The sequence below is a fragment of the Hydra vulgaris genome, chromosome 09 (assembly GCF_038396675.1).
Source record: "Hydra vulgaris chromosome 09, alternate assembly HydraT2T_AEP".
Lineage (NCBI taxonomy): Eukaryota > Metazoa > Cnidaria > Hydrozoa > Anthoathecata > Hydridae > Hydra > Hydra vulgaris.
This window is the reverse complement of record NC_088928.1, coordinates 19,398,368-19,422,650: the sequence shown is the minus strand read 5'-3', so window position 1 is coordinate 19,422,650 and position 24,283 is coordinate 19,398,368. Positions and strand designations below refer to the sequence as shown.

The 24,283-nt window shown below is 27.0% G+C and overlaps 1 protein-coding gene across 3 annotated transcripts in view; it reads right to left on the bottom strand.

The window, feature by feature from the left end:
- Nucleotides 1–24,283, bottom strand: part of LOC101240634 (hapless 2) — a 100,887-nt gene that overhangs the window by 41,727 nt on the left and 34,877 nt on the right. For all 3 annotated transcript variants that reach the window (XM_065804970.1, XM_065804971.1, XM_065804969.1), the window contains 2 exons: nucleotides 18,371–18,539; nucleotides 11,434–11,556 (listed from right to left, as the gene is read on the bottom strand). In XM_065804970.1, coding sequence (XP_065661042.1) covers nucleotides 11,434–11,556; nucleotides 18,371–18,539 — 292 coding nt within the window. The remainder of the gene's footprint in view (nucleotides 1–11,433; nucleotides 11,557–18,370; nucleotides 18,540–24,283) is intronic.

Here is a 24,283-nt window from a genome sequence, read left to right as displayed (position 1 = left end):
CACCACACTTTTCATTATAAAACTCTTTAATTTCAGCATTTATTAACACAGCATTTTGCGTGGAACATTTTTCAGGGCTCAAGGATGGATATTTCACCAGGATAATGACTCAAAAAACACTTCAACCCTTATAAAGGACTTTTTCAAAAACGAAAAAATTCAATTAATGGAATTGACATAGCAAAGTCCTGACCTTAATTCTATTGAACATCTATGGAAACATATAGATTGACAAATTTCAGGTTGAAAATCAGCAAGTAAGTTTGATTTACTAAATATTCTGAAACAAGAATGGCGAAAAATCAAAATTATTGTGAATATGAAACTTGTGGACTCAATTCCTTGTCACTATCATGCAGTAATTAACGCTAAGGGCTTCCCGACAAAGTAGTAAAGCAATACTTTAAAATAAAGTATTTTCAATTTAAAAAATGTTTAAAAATAAAATCTAATTCAAGTTTTTTTTTCTGTCCGGATACTTTTGCAGGCGGAAATTTTAATTAAATGAACTTTTAAGATTAAATTGCTTAGATTTAGCAAAAATTCATTTGTTTTTAGATTTGTAATCAACTTTTTGACATTTCAGTGAAAATTTGAAAGAAATTGGACTTTTCATTCAATAGTTATCTCAAGTTATGCTCTTGTCCGGTTACTTTTGCACGCTACTGTCAGTGCCATCTTAACGCATAGGCTAGGTAGGCTGCAGCCTAGGGCCCTTAATTTTTAGGGGCCCCCAAAATGTGTCTGGATTTTTTTTCAAATTTATATAAATAAAAATATATATTTCTAAATTTTCTGAAGAAATCATAGTTTGGGGGCCCCTCGGGAATAATTTTTTTCTTGATAAGATTTTTTTAAATTATTTTTAGAAAAGTATCAGTTTTTCAGTTTGGGGGATCCCTAGGGAATTTTTTTTTTCTTGATAAGCAAAAATGCATGCATGCGTCCGAAAATGAACATAAATTTTCCGATAAGAAGTGTTAAATACAAGCACTTAAAATATCCCATTAGATTGAATTTGAAATTGCTGTGATCAACTTAAAACATCTGTTTTGAAAAAAAGTCATTTAACATGTCTAATCGGACTTATCAAAGTGGTGCTGCAAAGAGGAAAAAAGCCGCTAAAGCAAAAGAAGACATTTCAAAATATCTTCCTTTGACATCATTTCTTTTGGTACAAAAGTCAAAGCCTGTTGTGTCCGAAGATGTATTTCTTTGTCCAACTTCAAATTTCGTAAGCATTGATAGTGCTTTGTTGCCAAATGAAACTCTAGAAATTCAACAGGAACTGGAACCAGAACAGGAGCCAGAACCAGAGCAGGAGCCAGAACCAGAGCAAGAGTCAGAACCAGCACAGGAGCCAGAACCAGCACAGGAGCCAGAATCAAATCAAATTAAAACTTATCCAAACGCAACAACAAAAACTACTCAAGAAACTGACCCAGCATTGTGGCATCAGTTATCCCAAGAAGCTCAATCATTTTGGATTTCTAATGGCCCGTCCATGTGCCAGAACAATGATGGGAGCTTCAAAAATTCGGAAAGGTTGAGTTGCGGACAAAAAAGGTACTTATCAAAATCTTGCTTTAGACGTGAACTACACAATGGCGAATTTGTCAATCGTGAATGGCTATTATACTCACCTTCAACAGGTTCTGTTTTTTGCTTTGCTTGTACCTTATTCTCCAGCAAACACTCTAATTTTTCCACAACTGGATTTGATGACTGGAAAAATGCCTTAAAATGTATATCTGGACACGAGAATGGTTCTGAACATCACAAAAATATGCTTACTTACTCCAGTCGGCAGAGAGAAAGTGGCCAGCTTGACTCTGTATTATTAAAACAGTTACATAACGAACAATTGTACTGGCAAAATGTGCTGAAAAGAATTGTTGCAGTTGTAAAGTTCTCGTCATCAAGAGGATTGCCATTTCGTGGAAACAATGAAACCATTGGTTCAGAGCAAAATGGTAATTATTTAGGAACTCTTGAGTTACTTAGCCAGTTTGACCCATTCCTACATGAACACATGAAAAAACATGGAAATTCTGGAAAAGGTAATACTTCATACCTCTCCGCCAATATCTGTGAGGAGTTTATATGCCTAATGGGAAATAAAGTTTTGAGCGAAATTATTTCTGAATTAAAAAAAGCAAAATACTACTCAATCAGCGTTGACTCAACTCCAGACTTGTCACATGTAGATCAATTAACTTTTACAGTTCGATATGTTAAAGACTTGGCACCAGTTGAGCGTTTTTTGCAATTTGTTCCCATTCACGGGCATGGAGCTGAACATTTAGAAACAGTGGTTTTGAATTTTTTACAAGAAAATGAAATTTCAATATCTGACTGTCGTGGGCAGTCAGACGATAATGCATCAAATATGGCAGGACAGTACTCAGGCCTACAAAAGAGGATTAAAGACAAAAGTGAATCAGCATTGTTTATTCCTTGTGCTGGACATTCTTTAAATCTGGTTGGCAACAGTGCAGCTGGATGTTGTTTAGAAGCAATTATTGTTTTTGACTTTGTTCAATGCCTCTACAACTTTTTTTCTGCATCAACTCATCGTTGGCAAGTGCTTCTGTCTTTTGTTGGCAAAGGCAAAAAAATTGTCAAACAGCTTTCTGGAACTCGATGGTCAGCACGTGCAGATGCTGTGACTTGTCTGCATGACAGTTATGATGAGATTAAAAAAGCACTTGAATTTTTGATCAAGGACATAAGTCAGTCAAAAGAAACTCAAAATGATGCTCAAAATCTCATCACGAAAATGAACACTTTTGAGATTTTTGTTTTTCTGACAATTTTCTGGAATGATATTCTTTGTCATTTTAATGAAACATCGAAGATTTTACAGAAAGAAAATTTAAACCTGGATGTTGCAGTTCGGATTCTAAAGTCATTGTTGCATTTCATTAAAGATTTGAGGAGTCAATTTGAGAATTACCAGGAAAAAGCCAAAATCTTGCTTCCAAACACTGACTACAGAGATTCTTCAAAAAGAACAAAAAAAAGAAGCCGACGTATGGCCTTCTTTGATGGTGAGGCTGAAGAATTGGAATTTCAGGGAAGTTATAAATTCAAAATTGAAACATACCTTCCTGTTATTGATTCACTAACATCAAATTTAGAAAAAAGAACATCAGCATATGAGAAGATCAATGACAATTTCGGATTTCTAGTAAACATTCAAACAATTGCCAATGTTGAACTAAAAGACCATTGTTCAAACCTAGCACAAATTTATAAGAAGGACATAAATGAAAATGAACTTTTTTTTTGAGTGCCAGCAATTTAAATATTACATTTCAAAAGATGAACATTCATTTACAGAATTTTACTCAACATTAAAAAGAGACCACTTGGAATCAACTTTTCCAAATATTGAAATTTCCCTTAGAATTTTTCTGTCAATGATGGTCTCAAATTGCACTGGCGAACGATCATTTTCAAAACTAAAACTTATAAAAAATGAACTCCGCTCAACCATGCTGCAAGAAAGATTGAACTGTTTGTCGTTAATGTCAATTGAATCAGATGTTCTTTTAACCATTGATTTTGATGATATTATTAAAGAATTTTCAAGAAAAAAATCACGTAAACGTCACATGTAAATTTTATCATTGCTTTAATAAATGTTTCCTATTTTAGTATTTGATTTAATTTTTTTACTAAGGAAAAAGGGGGCCCCCAAATTAAGTCTAGCCTAGGCCTTAAGACGGCCCTGGCTACTGTATATATATATATATATATATATATATATATATATATATATATATATATATATATATATATATATATATATATATATATATATATATATATATATATATTATATATATATATATATATATATATATATATATATATATATATACATATATATATATATATACATACTTTGTATGTATATATATATATATATTTTATATATATATATATATATATATATATATATATATATATATACACATATATATATATATACATACTTTGTATGTATATATATATATATATATATATATATATATATATATATATATATATATATATATATATATATATATATATATATATATATATACATACTTTGTATGTATGTATATATATATATATATATATATATATATATATATATATATATATATATATATATATATATATATATATACATACTTTGTATATTGATTACTCTTAAATCAACTCTTTTTTGATTTAAGAGTAATCAATATGAAGTGAAATAGTCACAAAATAGATCAATAAATAAGTAAATAAAAATGTTAGTTAAAAAAAAAACAAAAAACTTTTTGATGGTACTTAAAGTTTCATGTCATTTTCGGCACTCATAAGCCATATATTTCCAATATATGGCTGATGAGTAAATATAAGTGATTGCAACATACCATGTTTTCTATTTTAACTAGATTTGATATTAATGATTCCCTTTAAACTTAAAAATTGTTTTGTCAATAAAATAACTTTTGCTAAAATTAAAGTGGAAGACTAAATATTTCTGATGTAGAAAATGTGTTGAACTGTATGATTTAAAATCAGTATAAAAACTATTTTAAAAAAATGCATAAACTACAAAATAGTCTCCATAAAAATTTGTTTTCACATATAACAATGATTGTTATATGTGTGTTATCACATGATTATCATTATGTTATATGAGTGTTATCACATGATTATCAATGATTGTTACATGTGTGTTATCATCCTGTTATGACATATAACAATGATGATTAGGGCAACCAAAAAAAGGCTCTAAAAACTTTATCACTATATATTATTGCTGAACTTAACACTGCCGCTACCCATTCAAGTTTTTAACATGCTTGGCCTTTTAATATTTCTTTTTATATTTTTGACCACACAAAGAGGTATTCTTAAATCTTTCTAATTTCCTAATATCTGCTTAATAAGATCAATATTAATATCAATAGTAATAAGATTAAAAACTTTTTAATTTTTAACTTTTGTAGTAATGGATAAACCTTACGTTATTTTTAAATTAGTATAGTAACTTTTAAAGTCAAGTAGTTTATTTAATTCATGCGTGTCAATTGTATTTAAAGTATATTAATCTGTAATTTCTATTTTTTAAAATTAGAAGACGATGATGACTCTAGAAGATGATGCTCTTTTCAAATGGTCAAAAGGTTAAACTCTTGATAAAGTTGGTGTTTATCTCCAAAACCCTTGCATCTCACACAGTCAACTCTTTGTTACATGTTCAAGAACAAGATTGTTTAATACCTTATTTTAAAGAAATTAAAAAAAATCTGTTTGTTTTTATAATATAAAAAACCAGGTTGTTTGATCGTTTGCTTTTTTAAATTTGTTAAACATTTATTATGAGGTATGTCATTAAACAAATATTATAAAAGTAAGATTATATTTGTAAATGCTTCTAATTTATATATTGTTCTTAATATATATATTTAATTATATTTATGTGTCATTTATTATGCGTTTATATGTGTTAAGGTTATATGGGTTTATACTTTTTAAGTGTGTAAATATCTTTTATATATAAAGTGTTTCTATGTTTGTGATGTGTTATGTGTTTAGTTAGTGAGTGGTTATTTGTATGGTTTTAAGTTGTTGTGACTTGGCTTAGTTTACAGCAAGATTGTTGATCTGTCTAACCAAGTTGTGTACTTTGCTATAATGTGACTTGGCTTTGTTGAGAGAAAGAATGTTGTCTGTGCCAGTAAAATGGTGTACTGTCACATTGAAACACATTAATTAAATCTGTTTGTAGTGTAATCATAAAATGTGTTGAAAAATATTGTTGAAAGAATGTGTTTAAAAGAAATGTTGAAAAGATATATTGTTTTTTAATATCTATAATTTTTTTAATATTGATTATTTTAAGTAAATTTTATTAAAAAAAAGATATATACTTCATTAAATATTTATATACTGTTACTTTTTAAGTAAATTTTGTTGAAAAGATATATACCCTGTTCCTTTTTGTTAACAATTTGTATTTTGTTAATTTAAAAAAAACTTTGTTTAAAAGGTATATACTCTGTTCTTTTTTGTTAATAATTTATGCTTTTGATGATAAGTAAATTTTGTTAAAAAACACGCTTCCTTTTTACTAATATCTCCTCTCCATTTAAACATTTAAGAGTTTTTATTTCCTTTATTAAATATGTTTAACTTAAATTTATTGTTTTTTTTATAAAGGTAAGTATACAAAGTGTTATAACATAAGTTTTAGTCACTTTCTTTAAACTTCTAGGATTTTTTGTAAAGAGAATGTTTTCTCCATAATAATATTTTAATGTTATATATATATGAAGACCACAGGGGGAAAAAAGCACATGTCACACATTTCCACTTTTGAGATAAATGAAATTTTGTCTTTGAAAGTTGCTATATTTGTTCTTACAGTATTTCTTTTACTGTGTTTCTGTAGCATTACATAGGCGTTTTTCAGGTTGGATTTTACTATTTTGCTAACCTTCAGGCTTATGTTTATATAGTAGGGGACATAACTTAAATAATTGGAAAATGTGACATGTGCCCTTTTTCCTTTGTAGTCTTCATATATATATATATATATATATATATATATATATATATATATATATATATATATATATATATATATATATATATATATATATATATATATATATATATATATATATATATGTAAATATAAATATAAATATATATATATATATAAACATATATATACATACATATATATATATATATATATATATATATATATATATATATACATATATATAACATACATACATATATATATATACATATATATACATACACACACATATATATATATATATACATATATATACATACATACATATATATATATACATATATATACATACATATATATATATACATACATACATATATATATATATATATATATATATATATATATATATATATATATACATATATATATATACATATATATATATATATATATATATATATATATATATATATACATATATATATATACATATATATATATATATATATATATATATATATATATATATATATATATATATATATATTACTTGAACGTCTTAATAGCATAAAATAACTAATTATTTTTAAAAATAACACAATGTTTTTTATTCTTGACATGTTTCGTAAAATTCATTTACATTTTCAAAAGATTATTTTACAATAATAAAAAGCTCTGAAATAAATATTAAAAAAATAGAAGTCTTTACAGAGAAATATTAACGGACAAAAAATTATTCATAATAAACCAATATATTTATTACAAAATGACTCAGTAAATAACCAACTGTCAAAATATATATATATATATATAAATAAACTGACAGTAAAATTAAATAGATAAGTTTACAACATAATGTAAAGTTTGTTTATTAAGTGAGGGGCTTTCCCATTTAATGTGGTGGGCCTCTTTAATCTTCAATTTGTGTTTGGTTGAGGCATTAGCAAAATAAAAAACATCGTGTTATTTTTAATTATAATTAGTTATTTTATGCTGTTAAGATGTTCAAGAAATATATATATATATATATATATATATATATATATATACATATACATATACATATACATATATATATATATATATATATATATATATATATATATATATACATATATATACACATATATGTATACATATACATACATACATACACACATTTTAATTTTTCTGCATTGTATTATTGACCTTTTTTCTTTAGAATATTAAATATATAAAAAAAAATTAAAATAGTTCAAGAAGTTTTAATATTTCCAAGTTTCATCACTGTTAATGCAACTCTTGCAAACTTCAATTAATCAAGAAAACCCGTTTGCTCTTGCATTTAAAAACATGGCAGAAGTAGAGGATGAATAAATCTGCCAAGCAGCTTTAGAGGATAGACCAACTTCTGTTGTCAAAATGTCTTTACTTGAAGGCTTGATAGATGCTGATACAATCTTCCTTCCCATGAGGAAGTTGCTATTATAGTTGTGGTAGATGATGGTGCTCCACCTGCATCCAGGGAAATTGTTATATACTCTCGAGGTCAGCCATTAAAAACAATTTCAACTATGTCTGCAAATTAAGATCCTATGGTATATCCAATATTTTTCCTAAGAGGTGATGCTGGATGGCACAATCAACTGGAGCACAACCCTGAATTTGCAACTCGTGTTAGAAACCATGTTAATTTGTCTCGGTACTTATAGGCTTGCCGTTAGACAAACTTTTATCCTCTATTCTATGCTAAGAAACTTTTTCAGCATTATGCTGTTGATGCATATGTCAAAATCAAGGGACAGCGCCTTGCTTTTATTAGAAATAATTAAAACAAACTTAAAGTGAACAATACGATGCATTGCATGAACATTTAGTTAACTGTGCTAATGATCTTAATGCAGTCTGTAAATAGTCTCTAAGTAGTTAAACCCACTTATACTTGACTCATTACATTTGTTGCTTTTATTGATAAAAACAATATATTTTGGAGATACCAACCAGTAGGGTTGGTTGGTATAGTTGTACTCACCTATACAAGTCAACAACTACATTGATTGGTTATATTATTTTTGTATGGTGTTGAATCCAGCTTCCTCAGTAACCTGTAAGTTGTTGTACTCACTTACTGTAATGACATACTACATTGATTGATTTTGTGATTTTTTTTATTTATCTCTAGCTGTGGCTTCTTCTTCTGGTACAAGTAAGTTGTTGTATTTACTTATACTTATTACATTGGTTAAATGCTTTTATTGATAAATTATTCTATATTTTGGAGATTCCAACCAGCATGGTTGCTTAGTATAGTTGTACTCATCTATACTAGATAATATTACATCGACTGGTTGTTTTTATTACAATTTTTTTAATATAGTGTCAAATCGAACTTCCACAGTTAACTGTAAGTTGTTGCACTCACTTATACTTGACTTATTACACTGATTGTTTGGTTTTATTGTATTTTTAATTTTTCTATATAGTTCCAGTTGCTGCTTCTTCGAATAACAAAAGTTGTCAATAATTAATTTATATTACATTGATGGATTGCTTTTATTATACTTATGAGTTTTTAATATAGCTACAGATGTCTTCTGGTTTAATCAGTAATGTAATAATTCAAGTATAAGTGAGTATAATAAATAAGTTGTACTCACTTATACTTGATTTATTACATTGATTATTTGATTTTGTTTTTTTTATAGTAGATTTTTGGTTAGTATCATCCCAGTAGATAATTGTGTTTATATATGAACTTTTTTTTTTCAGATTCAACATGGCAAGCATTCAAATTGTCTGAATGTTGATTATTTTCTAAAATCTAAAACGAAATTTCACTAATCTTCATAGCATTTACAAAAATCTGTAAAATAATAAAACAGTGTTATTATTTAAGTGCTTTTATAAGTGCTTTTGATACTTTTTTATGTTAAATATATTTTTTTGGAATTTTTTTTTACCAAAAAATTTTTTTATATTATCTCAAGAAAAATGTTTTTTGTTTCTCACATAAACTTTTATATTTTTTCTCTTTGAAATAATTTTAGTATGGATAATGGCCATTTTTGCTTTGATTTTATATTTTTCCATTAATTTTATATGTGAATGGAATACATTGATACTTTATTCACTTATGTAATTACGGATCTAGATATTTCCACTCCCATTATGTATGTTTTTGTACCAAGAATTGGTACAAATAATAGCTATAATAATTTAATAACTTGCAAAACCCGCTATTAAAAACGGCTTCAAAGAATATGTTATAAGTAGCAAAAAGGTTTCTGTAAGAAATGTAAAACAAATAAAACTAACTTATATGACATAACTAGGATCCATGACCAGTTTCTGTGTCTTCATTTGCTTTCTAAAGAAATCTTAATGAGAGACCTTAAAAATATTAATCAATAAAAAATTTTATTACGGCCTTTAACCTAAAAAAATTTAATCACAGCCTCAGAAGAAATTCTTAGCCACGAAAGGTTACTCAAATGTAATCTCTGTTAAAGATACTTTAGTTAATAAATATTAAAGTAAACTAGTATAGTTAATTGTTAACTAAAAGTCAAGAGCTTTATATTGATTTATTTTCTGTTGTAAACTAAGATTTATTGAAGTAAAGAGAGCAAATTAAGTATATAGTCGGTTGTGGAAGAGTACTTTGTAAAGCATAATAATTTTTTGTAATTTTATTTTTGGAAAAGTGTATCAGTATTTTTTTTTATCTCATGAAAAGTATGTCTTTTTTTTCTAACATCAAATTATATATTTTTTTCTCTTTAAAATTATTACTTTGTATGGATATATTCTTTACAGAAGAGTTTCTATAAAATAAAACCAATAGAGCTAACTTATTTGACATAACTATGACCCGTAACCCATTTTCTGTGTCCTCTTTTGTATTTTAAATAAATTTTAATGAGAGGGTTAAAAAAAATTAATTTATAAATCTTTTTGTTAAAATCTTAAGTTTCCTAAAACACCGAAAGAAATATAACATAACTGTCATCTATGTTAAAATTAAATAAGTATATTTAATTTTAAAGTATAGTAAATTAATTGTAAACCAAAAGCCAAGAGTTTTTAATTGATTGATTTTCTGGTGTTTATTAAAGTTCATTGATGTAAGAAGACCAAATTAAAAACGAGTTTAGATATAGTCGGGTGTGGAATAGATTTACCATGACCCATGTCATGACATGACCCGGGTCATGACAGCTAGTTTATTATTAAACTATGTGCATAGTTTCATTACATAATGGAAAACCAATTTTATGCAGTTAACATATACAAAACATACTCAGTAAAACTTTTATTTTCCCATGCTTTATTGTTTAATTTAGTGAAGAACAGCAGTTTTGTGCCACTATTTTTAATGTCATATTAAAGAGAATAGTTTTGTCATGGTCATGTTATTCTAATGATTAGTTCTTATAAAAGCATATGTATTAGATTTTAACTATTTTTTAACAAAGCTCTTAGAAATATCTAACAATATACTCTAACAAGGGTATTATTATGAGGGAATTGCACTATTTTTATGATAAAAAAATAAACATCCCAGCTAACACAAAACGTTCAAGTATGTTCAACAAATGTTAAGAACATTCAACCACATTCTATGAACATTCAACCAGCGTTCTATAAATGTTCATTGAACACTTTTGGATATTCATGACATTTGTTGAACGTTCTTGAACGTTTTGTGTTAACTGGGGTTGTCTATTTACAAAAAAAACCCTGACTTTCTAATATTTTAAATTTAAATTTTTTGTTTGGAAAAGTGGATTTGTCTAAACATAATAAAACATTTTGTTCTTTTTATTAAAAAAAAAAGTATTTTTAAAACCATTTTTAAAATAAAAAAGTTGGCTTTATTACTAAAATTCCTTTGAAATATTAAAAAAAAACTATACCTTTAGCTGAGGTTCTTTTTTAGGATCAATATTCGTAGAACTGAATGGAATTAAAAAATAGTTATTTGTTAATACAGGATAGCTTTTAATAGGTTGAAGATCACCAACATAATTCCCTGTTATCTGAAAAAAATAAATTAAGTAGACATGACATAAATTTCCATAAAATAAGATGAATTAGCATCCTGAAAATAGATAAAATGATTTTTAAAATTGACATTGCTAAATTTAAATAATTCTTTCTTTTGCAGAAACATTCAAAACTAAAAATAAAGCAAAAGTGTAAAAAGTATGACTTATTCAACTATATGCTTCATGCACTCATTATTTATTCATTTAACTTTAAAAGTATTTTCTTAAATAGTTTAATATTAAGCAATTTTTTTTTTAAATGTGTTCTTTAAAAACACATTCTAAAAGAGGCTTCAATGTGATGACATAAAGGATTAAGTTCTTTTTTAATACAAAGAACATAAAAACCAAAACTAAGGTTCAAAAAATAAAACCAAGAATCAATGGCAAGTTTAACTTACAATATATATTACAGCAGTTACAAAATAATGTAAAATATATGTTCAGGGTATATTAATACATATTTTGAATTATGATTCTATTTTTAAAGTAATAAACAACATGCTTTAACAAGAAACAAAATAAATAAGTAAAACATGACAAAACAATAAAATTTCAACACACATAAGAATGTTATAAAATATTCTTTCCACAGGTGGGAGTGAACATTATATCCTTTTATAGTGTTCACTTTTACCTGTTTAATAAAACTTAATTTAAGGACAAGTAAGAATTTCTGTTAGTGGAATAAAAAACTTTAATAAAATCAAAAGATACAACAATAATATTTGTATAATATAGTAAATGACTGGGGCTCCGACCACAGCCCTGGCTAAAAATGAGACTTTTTGCAAATCCGGCCCCGGCAAAATTGTAAGATTTAGCAGGGGTTGATAGCCCGGGCTAGAAATAAATTTATAATTCTTTATGTATTTTAATTTTATACTTGCATTTACTATTTATAAAATTCTGGCATATATTTATGACAGTATTTAATAAATAGGGACAGATACAGTAAAAGGATGCAACTTGTTGAATAAGAAGCCAAGCAAGAATAAGTTTTGGTTTATTGTAATAGAGATGATAGCTTGTTTGAGCATTGACCATGATTAGAGAAACAGCATAAAAGAGGAAGACTAAAGCCTGCTGCTGCTGCTGCTGCTGCTGATGATGATGATGATGATGATGATGATGATGATGATGATGATGATGATGATGGCAGTGATGATAATGGCAATGATGATGATGAATACAATAATGATGATGATGATAATGATGATGGCGATGATGACATTGATGGTGATGATGATGATGATGATAATAATAATGACAATTATGATGATGATGGTCAAGTTGATCATAATGATGTTTATAAATGCATATATATACAAAATCAAATATATTTTGAAAAAAAAAAAGTACTTTAGGATGTATAAATGTTTATGCAGACTTGGTCACAAATCCAGCACCGGGCCTGGCCCCAGGGTTGATAAAAACCGCCATTTTTTTGAAAAAAAATCAAAAAAATTGATTTTTTTGATTTAAATCAGATTTTTTTGATTTAAATCAGTTTTTTGTTGATTTAAATCAGTTTTTTTTGATTTAAATCAGATTTTTTTGATTTAAATTACGTTTTGGAACAATAAACTTTTAATCACATGGTTTTTGAAAATATAATGAAATCATTAATCAACTAAATTATTTTAAAACATTAAAAAAATTTTTTAATATTGATGATTTACAAATTTTCAAAGATTAAATCAATTAAATTCATTGATTCTAATACTTTTTGATTGAATAGTTTAAATATGAAAGCTAATTTGCCTACTTTCTCAATTCCGAGACCAAATGATGAAAATATTCCTTCAACTCCTACAGATGAAGCAACTACAGTAAGTAACTGTTTAAGAACTTTCAGTAATTCCTGATTCACATGATCATTATGAAATTTCCACCAATCACATGGCTTAATTGTTTGAACAATGTTATCATGGAACATGATAACATTGTTCAAACAAAACTTTTGAAATGGTGCTGCTTCTGCTTTAAAGTTAACCAAAAGTGAAGGAAAATCTGGATTCTTTGAAGCTGCAAAGTCCATTCCAATCTCTATTTCTTTATCAGTTAATTCTTTACCTCTGTATATAGGATTAACAATATTAGTCAAGTAATGAGCTGGGGTCATTGCCTGTTTTATTTTTGTGGATAAATTCTTCTTAGCATCTTGGCTAAGCTTAGGACTTGATTCCCTCTGAAGATTTTTCCATATCATTACACTGTCACCAATAGTACTACTGTCCTGCTGCATCAGGTCTAATGCAACAGCAATTGGCTTAAGCATTTGTAACAGTTCTTCTGCACTTTGCTTTACACCAAGGTTATTTATAATATTTGTAATATTCTTATCAATTATTGTTCTGTTTTCTTCACAAATTGTTAACAGAATCGGCCAGTGTTTTAGATAGGATTCAAGACAATTAGCCAATGTGTTCCATCTGACATCTTGGGGCATTTTAAGTCACAGCCCCTCTTTTGCTTTGTATATAGCAGCAGCAAAATGGTTGTTTCTAAAATATTTAACAACTTGAACAATCTGCTTCTTGATGTTTGGAATTCCCAAATCTTGGGCCAATAGATTAAGAATATGAGCTGAACATCCACATGTAATAACATTAATATCATCTCGAGTTTCCAATTATTGTCTCACTTTTGACACATTTGCTGCAATATCAGTTACTACACTGCGAACTTTACAACCAAATTGTTTTTCGCATTTGTTAATGAATTAATAGCAATGTCAACCAAATAGTCAGAAGTATGTGAATGGCCAAAAGTATCAATTGTATCTGCATGATAGATATCTGAATTTATTGTTGTTACTGTTGCACAAACTATTGGTTCATTATGAACATTGCTCCACCCATCAATACTCATGGTCACAGACTGATCACGTAGCAAACCTGAACAGCTAGTTAAACTGTTCTTTTGAACAGTATCTAGAAGTTTTCTACTAATATTGATTCTATTAGGAAGGTTATACCCTGGGCGTAAAAAATAGATCATCTTGATCAACTTTGGATGGTCAACCATTCTGAAAGTCAAGTTAGTAGCATAAATTATTTTTGCTACCTGTTTATCAATAGCTTCTTTTTCAGATTTAGTGGTTTTAATAAGGTTTGAATTTAGTTGTCACTGTCTTGCCACTGCTTGGTCTTGTCACTGCCTTTTTATTTGAGCACAAAAAACTTGTTTTTTCTCCAGAAAATTGACTAGATTCAGTTTTCTTAACAGAACATTGCCTAGTCTGTGCTTCTTCAGTTGCCGGGTTGATATTTTCTAAGGTGTCTAGACAAATAATGTTTTCATCGTCTTGAAAATCTTTCATGAAATTACATTTACCAGCACTTTTGTGGTTTTTCATTTGAGCAACCAAACTTTGCATTTGTACACCGCAGCTTTTGCATTTAGCTTTATTACCCTTTTTCCCAAACTTTGCAGGTATTTCTTCAAACCATGTCCAAACTGCATCTCTTTTTCTACTGGCACCAGACATTTTTACTTCTAGTTATATTATTTTATTTTCAACTAAAAAATAACAAGCAATTATAAATGAACACTGTAATTTAAAAAAATTTGAATATACTCTTTTATAAAAGGAATATATTTATATTTATTACATAAATAGTAACAAAAACAGAAATTAATGTAATTACTCAAAAAGTGAAAAAAAAAACATGAAAAAAAAAATTTACTTATATGGATAAAAATCTTAAATTAAATTTAAAAGCTTACAATAAATCTTACAATAAATTTTACAATCTTAATAAAATATCAATAAAATCTTACAATAAATTTAAAAGCTTGATGATTAAAATGACTACAATATATTTTATAATGCATCATCTGACTATTATAACTAATAATAGTTTATGCAGTAGTTATATTTAGCTAGTGCAACTAATTTTATGTTGATTAATCAATAAATAATCATTAAAAAAAAAAGTTAAAAATAATTAAAATCAAAAAACTCAATTTAAATCATGATTTTTAGTTGATTTAAATTAATTTAAATAAAAACAAACCTGCCTGGCCCTGGTTATATTTTATCAAACCCGGCCCCGGCCAAATATTAACCCCAGTATTTTACTAGTATAATAAAGGAGGAGAAAAAAAACTACAAGGATATTAAAATTTAATTGCTAAAACAGGTCCAACAATATTTACAATTTATTGTTTTGAATGTAAAATACTTATTACTATGTTTACTTATTTATAGAAAAAAGTAAAGTTTAATGCTTTTAATGTTTATTTATTTATAGAAAAAAAAAATTAATGCTTTTTAACTGATTTTGAATCAGCAGTTATATCTGCAGTATAACTTATCCAAGAGTATTGATTTAGACAAGCAGTACGAGAAAGATTTGCACTGTTTAAACATTTCACAATAGTCAAAAAATAATACATCTTTCATATTTGTTAATCCATAAACTAAATGAAAAAATTTTTTCCATTATTTTTTTATATTTTTAATTTTAAAAATTTTGATTCATAATTTTTTTGTTTTGTTATTTAACCAAAATATAAAAAGACATATTCATTGTCTTGTTGCATTGCAACATATAGTTTTAACGCAAATAGTTTTAAAGAAGTTTTGAAAGAAACTATTCACAATGCACTTGATAATACTCCCATTGCAGATTTATTGCATTACTTTTATAATACTTGGTTCAATCTAGTTGCTTTCTATTTATATAATATATGGAATCATTTTTAAAATGATAATCTCAGAACTACAAATCATGTTGAAAGTGAACATTAACTTACAATATTTAAACAAAAGTGAACATTAACTTACAATATTTAATATTGTGCTCTACATACAAAACTTATCAACACAATACATCCTTAACATTTATGAAAATTCATAAATTCAAATTTACATCAAGCCTATAATGATGATGAACTGGATGGATTAGAATCAAATTGTCCAACTAGAAAATAAATAAAAAAACTCTACTTTAAATAAAGAAATACTAATATTTTTAGGCAGTCAGTCAGAGAAAGAATATTGGTTAAAGATTGTATTGTATTGGTTGTATTGGTTGCAATTTGTTACAACAGCTGGTTATAAACTAAAGTTAAAGAGATAATTTATTGATTTGTTTTGCCTGTTATGACTTATATTTGTTCTTAAGTTATAATAATTTTTAAGTGGAAACAATAATTTTATCAAAAATATTTCACTACACTAATGTTTAATTCTTTTATCAGGTAAGAAAATAAATTAGATATTTTGTATCAAATACCCAGTAATTATTCATGTTCATCCAGTTAGTATTTATGTTCATCCAGTTAGTATTTATATTTAATTAGTTAGCATTTATGTTCATCCAGTTGATATTTATATTTATCCAGTTAGTATTTATGTTTACCTAGTTAGCATTTATGTTTACCTAGTTAGTATTTATGTTTACCTAGTTAGTATTTATGTTTATATAAGTTATTATTTTTAATTATCATTGTAGCAATAAAAACTCAGGTCTATACAAAATCTATACAATAATTAAAAAAAAAAAAGTTAACTGAAATGATTTTGTAAAACAGTTTAATACCTAATAATTCCAATGAAAATTAAATGTATTAAAAATAACTAGTTTATAATACTTTGGTGGAAAATATTTTTAACTTTAATAAAAAGTATTCAAAAATAATTAAACAACTACATTTTAATGTTAATTTTATATAATTAGCTATAAATTTTGTGTATTTTTAATGAAATAATTAATACAGAGCTTTTAAAAATAATTCCAATGAATAATTTTAAAAATCATGACAGATTTAAAATTGAAATGGAAATTCACAATTAGTTATTCTTGGTTACTAACACTTAATATTTGGTAACTAAGTTATATATTAAAAAAAAACAACATAAAAAAAACTTCTACAATTCTCTGGAGAGTAAACTTTTATTAATTACCTTTATGTAAAGGTTTTGTGGATTCAACAAAAAGCTGCAAAACTGTTTTTACTTAAGTAAGTGTAAACTATAAACATTTTCATCAATGTTTACATTATCTATGATTTTATCATGTTTTACAATTATCACTCATTATGATTCACCATATATTTATCAAAATACTAAGATAAAAATTCCAAGATTCATTTCAAATTTCTACTATTCTCAGACATTTTTTGATCATTTTCTAAATTCTTTGATTCCACTGATTCCACTAGCAATCTCGTAATAATAGTAAGGTGGGAAAAGTAGTATATCTTTTAATTAAATTATTCAAAAAAGTTGTAACTGAATAAGTATTTGCAATATATTTGATTGAAAACAATTTTTTTAATTAGTTTTAACTAAATTAACGAAAATAAAAATTTCAAGATTCATTTCAAATTTCTACTATTCTCAGACATTTTTTGATCATTTTTAAAATTCTTTGATTCCACTGATTCCACTAGCAATCTTGTTAATAATAGTAAGTTGGGAAAAGTAGTATACCTTTTAATTAAATTATTCAAAAAAGTTGTAACTGAATAAGTGTTTGCAATATATTTGATTGAAAACAATTTTTTTAATTAGTTTTAACTAAATTAATGAAAATAAAAATTTCAAGATAAACCCCCCACCACTCACCCACCTACCTTCAGAAAATCGTTTTGTGTGAGTATAAAAAAAAATTATTTTTATTAATACTTTTTTATCATAAGTTTAGCAAGAACTATTAATTTTAATTTTACAGTTAAATAATTTTGTCTTAATTGAACTTAAAATGTATAATCACTTTTGTAAATCTCTCATTTTTTAGGAAAAACTAAAAAATGAGAGATTTACAAAGAGTTTAAACAAACTAATACTAACCCTGTTGTAAGATCCGATCGCACTTTTTTGACTTGGAGATAAAACTATCTCACCACCATTAACATAATCTATGTATGATTTATTTTGTACAACTTTTGTAATTTGGTCAAAAGCTTTCACGTATATCGAAAAATCTCTGTAGGACTCAGTAAACTCATTTAAAGTGTACCTTAAAATATAGCTCTTTGTAATTAGTATTGTAATGCTAAATACGCAAAATAAAGATTTATTTTAAGTCATTATCATCATTTATATGTATGTTTATATATAAGAATAAATGTGTGTTTAGATAAACGGTATCATGTTATACTAAAATAGCCTGCTGCAGGGGGATTCAGAACAAACATTGACTTTCTTATAGCCTGCTGTTGCAAAGGAGTGCTGCTTCATTGACTGAGGGTTTGGGCTGGGGCTTGATCTATATACTTTATAGAAGATATATGAATGGAGATTTAGCTTCATTACTATCATATATATATATATATATATATATATATATATATATATATATATATATATATATATATATATATATATATATATATATATATATATATATATATATATATATATATATATATATATATATATATACATATATATATATATATAAACATAAATTTTATACTGTCTTTTTTAACTCTACAAATATTACTATTATCATTAATTTACCTTTTTATTAATCTGTATGGTATGGAATGGAATTAGGAGAGAGAAAATGGTGAGTACGATAAAGAGAAGCAACCTTAGCCAATGTTAATTTAGCAATTGATTGTATATATGGCTTCCATAAAAGGTCAGTGGTAAATGATAATCCAATTTGACGTAAAGACAATTTATCAATATAGGAATGTCAACAGTACTGCAATAGTTGTTTTGCAGTAAATAACTGAGTTTTGTTGGAGTTAAAATTTACAAGCCACTACAAGCTCCAATCAGTTACAGAAGTGAGATCAGATTCAAGATCAGCTGCCTGTTCTAAGCAAAGGAAAAGTGAAGACTTTTTGTCAAGACAGGAGTATAAAGTTGAGTCATCAGCAAAAAGAGCTACTTTAGATATAAGGTTGTTAGGAAGATCATTAATGTAGATAAGATACAAAATAGGACCGAGGATAGAACCTTGAGGTACCCCAGAAGTTGCTGGAAATAAAGAAGAGTGTTGCCCTTTGAGGATGACTTTATTAAAGTGGTTAGAAAGAAACAATTTGATAATCTCAAACTTTTCCCAAATACACCATATGAAACAAGCTTATGGAGAAGACCAACATGCCAAACTTTGTCAAAAGCCTTTGATATGTCAAGAGCAATAGCCCTAGCCTCTCTGCCTCCATCTAATGCACGATAAAATTTTTCAGTCACAGCAGTTAGCAAGTCAGCGGTAGAGCAAGAGGATTGAAAACTGTATTGATTGTCTGACAGCAAGTTATTTGACTCAAGATGGGATGTGAGAAATTTACAAAGACTCAAAGACCTTGCTAATAACAGAAAGAGGACTGATTGGACAATAATTGGAGAGGTCAGAATGTTCACCAGAGTTTTTGAAAATTGGAACAATAGATCTCATTTTCCAGTAGCCAGGAAAACAAGACTCAGTCAAGCATTTATTAAATAGTTTAGAGAAAATTGAAGAGAGTTCTGGAGAACAATTTTGTAAGACTGTGACAGGAATATTTTGTGGACCATAAGCTGTAGAAAATTTTAATCAAGATATGACTTTAGCAATGGATGCTGGAGTGATTTCAATGTCTAACAATGAGTTAACATGTTTAATTAGAATGGAAGGAAGAGAATGGCTATAAGATTCGAGAGTCGAATTAGAAGAGAAGTTTCTTTGCAAATAGTTCAGCCTTATCCTTGGGAGAGGTAACAAGATAAGTCCCATGAATAAGAGATGGAATAGACCTTCCTTTGTTAACAACGCTGTTGAAGATTTTCTAAAAGTCTCTAGAACCTAACTTCTAAGATAAGATACAAAATTTAGTGAACTAAAAATAATGGAGCTTAGCATCTGACATCACCTTTTTACATCGATTTCTTGCAATAATAAATAGCTGTTTGTCCTCAAAAGAGTTAAAAAAGATGAAAGAAATGATTACAATTAGATATAGCAGCTGCACAAGAGGGTGAAAACCATGGAGTAGAATGAGGCTTGACTTGGAACCAACGAGAAGAAATAAAAGCGTCCACTCCTGCCTGAATCAAGGAGGTTACATAAGAGGCACATTAGCATCCTGCCGACCTAAAAGTGTTTGAAGTCAACTGCCAACCTAAAAGTTTAAAAGTGCAACTGCCGACCTAAAAGTGTTTGAGGTCAGCAAAAATTTTGCGGACTACCTTTCTATGTTTTATGATAACCCCTGTGTCAAATTTTTTTTGCCAAACTTTTACAGTTTGAGGTCGGTAATTTGTTGCCAACCTTATTTTTTTCTAATTCTAAGGGTTGTATATGTATGTATATATATATATATATATATATATATATATATATATATATATATAAATATATATATATATATAAATATATATATATATATATATATATATATATATATATATATATATATATATATATATATATATATATATATATATATATATATATATATATATATATATATATATAACTTTTTCATTTTACACTGTGTTTCATCAATTAAGACTCAACAGAAATGAATGTATAAATTAATAAAACTTCAATTTATACCAAAAATTAAATTACAGGAAGTCATAAATGTCTTAGCTGCTGTAAAATGCTGTGGAATATTCTGACATTATTAGAAAAAAAATTCTTTAGTATTGCTTACTTTTGCTTTTTTTTAAAACACATTTTTAAATATATTAAATACCTAATATTTAGTATAACTATTGTAAATGTAGTCCATACAAAAAACTTACAAATTTAAAATCAAATTTATACTTTAAATAAGAACTGGAGTTGTTTGTTATCAATAACAAACATGTTTACAATTTTATTTATAAAGTGTTCTTTTATTGCATTTTTTTGTCTTTGTGTATGCTTAATGCGCACGATCACTCCACTGCACATGTTGTTGCTGGTAAAGTTAACAAAACTAATGGGGCATACCTGACACTTGGATAAGATTGAGTAAGAGGTAATAAGTTGGTGAAATCTTTGCTACTTTTGATTTTCACGCCTTCCAAATAGCAAACCAACTCATGGTTTCAGTTTCAAAATTATGTATGTTGTATATGTTATCAATCGTTAAAGATTTGTTTTTAAACTGTTGATAATTCAGTTTACACAATCTAGACAGATGGAGAAAAACTTGAATTGCGCACTGTTGGCTTCACAAAATCAACTCTCCAATGAGTCAATTAAAGAATCTAAGTATGGAATTGTTTGTCTGAAATTGTGTTAGATTGTTTGTCTGAAAACTTCAAAAACACTTATGTTTTGGGGATTACTTTAATGCTTTTGTCTTCTACACTGTCTTGGAAATATCTTTTGTGTGAGTAGTAATGTTTTCTTAAAAATATCTCCAAAATAGTTATTGGATAAACCTCTGTGAAGTTACTACACTGAGAAGTTTTTGAACTTGCAGTTGGTCTTCTGGAAGAGCCTGAGTAACTGATTCATAAAATAGCTGAGTACTTCAAAATAATGTGGAGCCAAAATATAAGTGCATTGGACTTTGATGAACAATAAAGCTGATGTGCAATTTATCATGTATTTCCATTTACATGGAATAAAAACCCTTCCAGTTGAAAATAAATATCTTTGAATTTATTACAAAATATTTATTCTTGTCTCACACAGAAAGGAAACATTTGGGACAGAAGATCTCCTTTTTTGGCTTAGGGGTAAATCTTTCAAATTTTAGTCTAAACACCAATTTTTTCCCCAGCCATTGTGGGGCACCTCTCATAACCTTGACCCATCAGATTATTAAGAAAAAGACTGAATGCTTTGCAATTTTGAATGATGTAATCAGATATCACACGTTCTTCCTTGTTTGTATCCTGTTGTAAATACTCCTCATGTTCTTCATCCAGTACAGCTTCATCTAGAAATTTTTCATCACCTGAATTTTTATTTAAAAGTGTAATTGCCCCTATTGTTTTAAAGTAACTTATCACATGCAGCAACATAAACCACATGACATATTTCAAAAAAAGCAATTTTATCAAAATTAATTTCTCAAAAAAGGCTTTATATACATCAGTTTAAAAGTAATAATTTTACTTAAAGTAGGAAAGGACTTTTTGTCTTCATAATAAAACTGAAGACAAAAAAGTATTTCAAATAATTGATGTTCAAAGAAAAAAGTTAGATTTTAAAAGTTTTTTTGAAAATTAAGAAACAGTTACAGTAAAAAAATGTAATTTTTCTGAATAACAAGAGATTGAGTTAAGGTAGGTGGAACAACAAATTACAGCTTTCTTGAGAAGTTGTTATTCTACTATTTGGCAGTTAGAGCAAGTAAAACTTTAATTACAATGCAACAAAAACTTTAATTAAAGGAGTATGTCCAACTTACATACATTTTTGCCCTTTTTTTTTTCTTTCTTTTTTTTTTTCAAAACACAAATTTACGCTCAAGGATGTTAGAAAACGATGTAAAACTACACTTTACAGCTTAAAAATAATTAACTCAAAAAAATAACTTTTTATGTATATATATTTATATAAATATATATGTATATATAAATCACCAGATAACTATGACACCAAGCTGATTGGGTTTAAATTTTTTGATAGATAATCCTTAAGACACTAACAATTCATTGGTGTAAAAATCTGAACACGATCTGCTTCGCGTGGATATAGGCAAAAGATATCAAAGTAGGACATACTCCTTTTTCGAATCTAATCTCAAAAAAAAAAAAAGAAAAAAAGAAAAGAAAAAGACATCATTAGAAAAACCAGCCCAAATATCAGAACTCAGAATTCATCAGAATGTTAAAAAAAAACAACTTAAACAGATGCTGATTTTGAAATGAATTGAATATGTGTTTATATGATTAGTCAATAGTGAAAGATGATCCAAGAAATAGTAAAATAAAAACTCAGCTTGGGGCCATTTATCAAGATAAAAATATCAACAATATTTTCATAAATGTTAACAGTAAACAAGTGAGTTTTGTTTGAATTAAAATTCACCAACCATTGCTAACCCAAATATACACAGTAAAAGAAGAGTTTATAGGGATGATAAACTTGCTAACCTGTATTAAAAGCATTTGATATGTCAAGATCAATAATCTAGGCCTCCAAACTTTCATCTAGCACATGATAGAATCACTCAGTTTTAAGGGTTAAAAAGTTGAATAAAAGGGTTAAAACCCGTTGTCCAATATTGATTGTCAGAGAATAAGTTGTTGGACACAAAATAAGATATATAAGTTTGTTAATAAAGACTGAAAGACCATGCTAATATTAGACTGATTGGGTAATAAATAGAGAGTTTTTAAAACTCAGAACTATAGATAGAGATTATACATCAAAACAAGTACTCAAAAAAAAATCGCTATTATCCTTAAAATAAATATGCAAATTGATACACAGGTCTATGCCCAGGATAAGAATGTGATTGTTAGAGTCTTTGCAAATTAAACAATAACAGATATTGAGATCTAAAGGTAAAACAGTAATATTCAATATTACTGTTTTACATTCACATTATTACATAGAGCATTGCCCTATATAATACTATTTCAAATATAACTGTTTCATTAAAAAAATTAAAGGGTAAGTCCCTGTTAGCCAATCCAAAGTTGACACCACCTGTGAGCAATAGGGTGTCCCAAATTTACACTTTTTTTTTATTTCTATGTGCGCGCAATTTTTTTCCATCCTAATAAATATATATAAAAAAACATTTTCAGATCACAATTTCAGCAGTATGCAAAATTTTTTGCTAAAAACCTAATTTTTACACATTTTCCTAATAA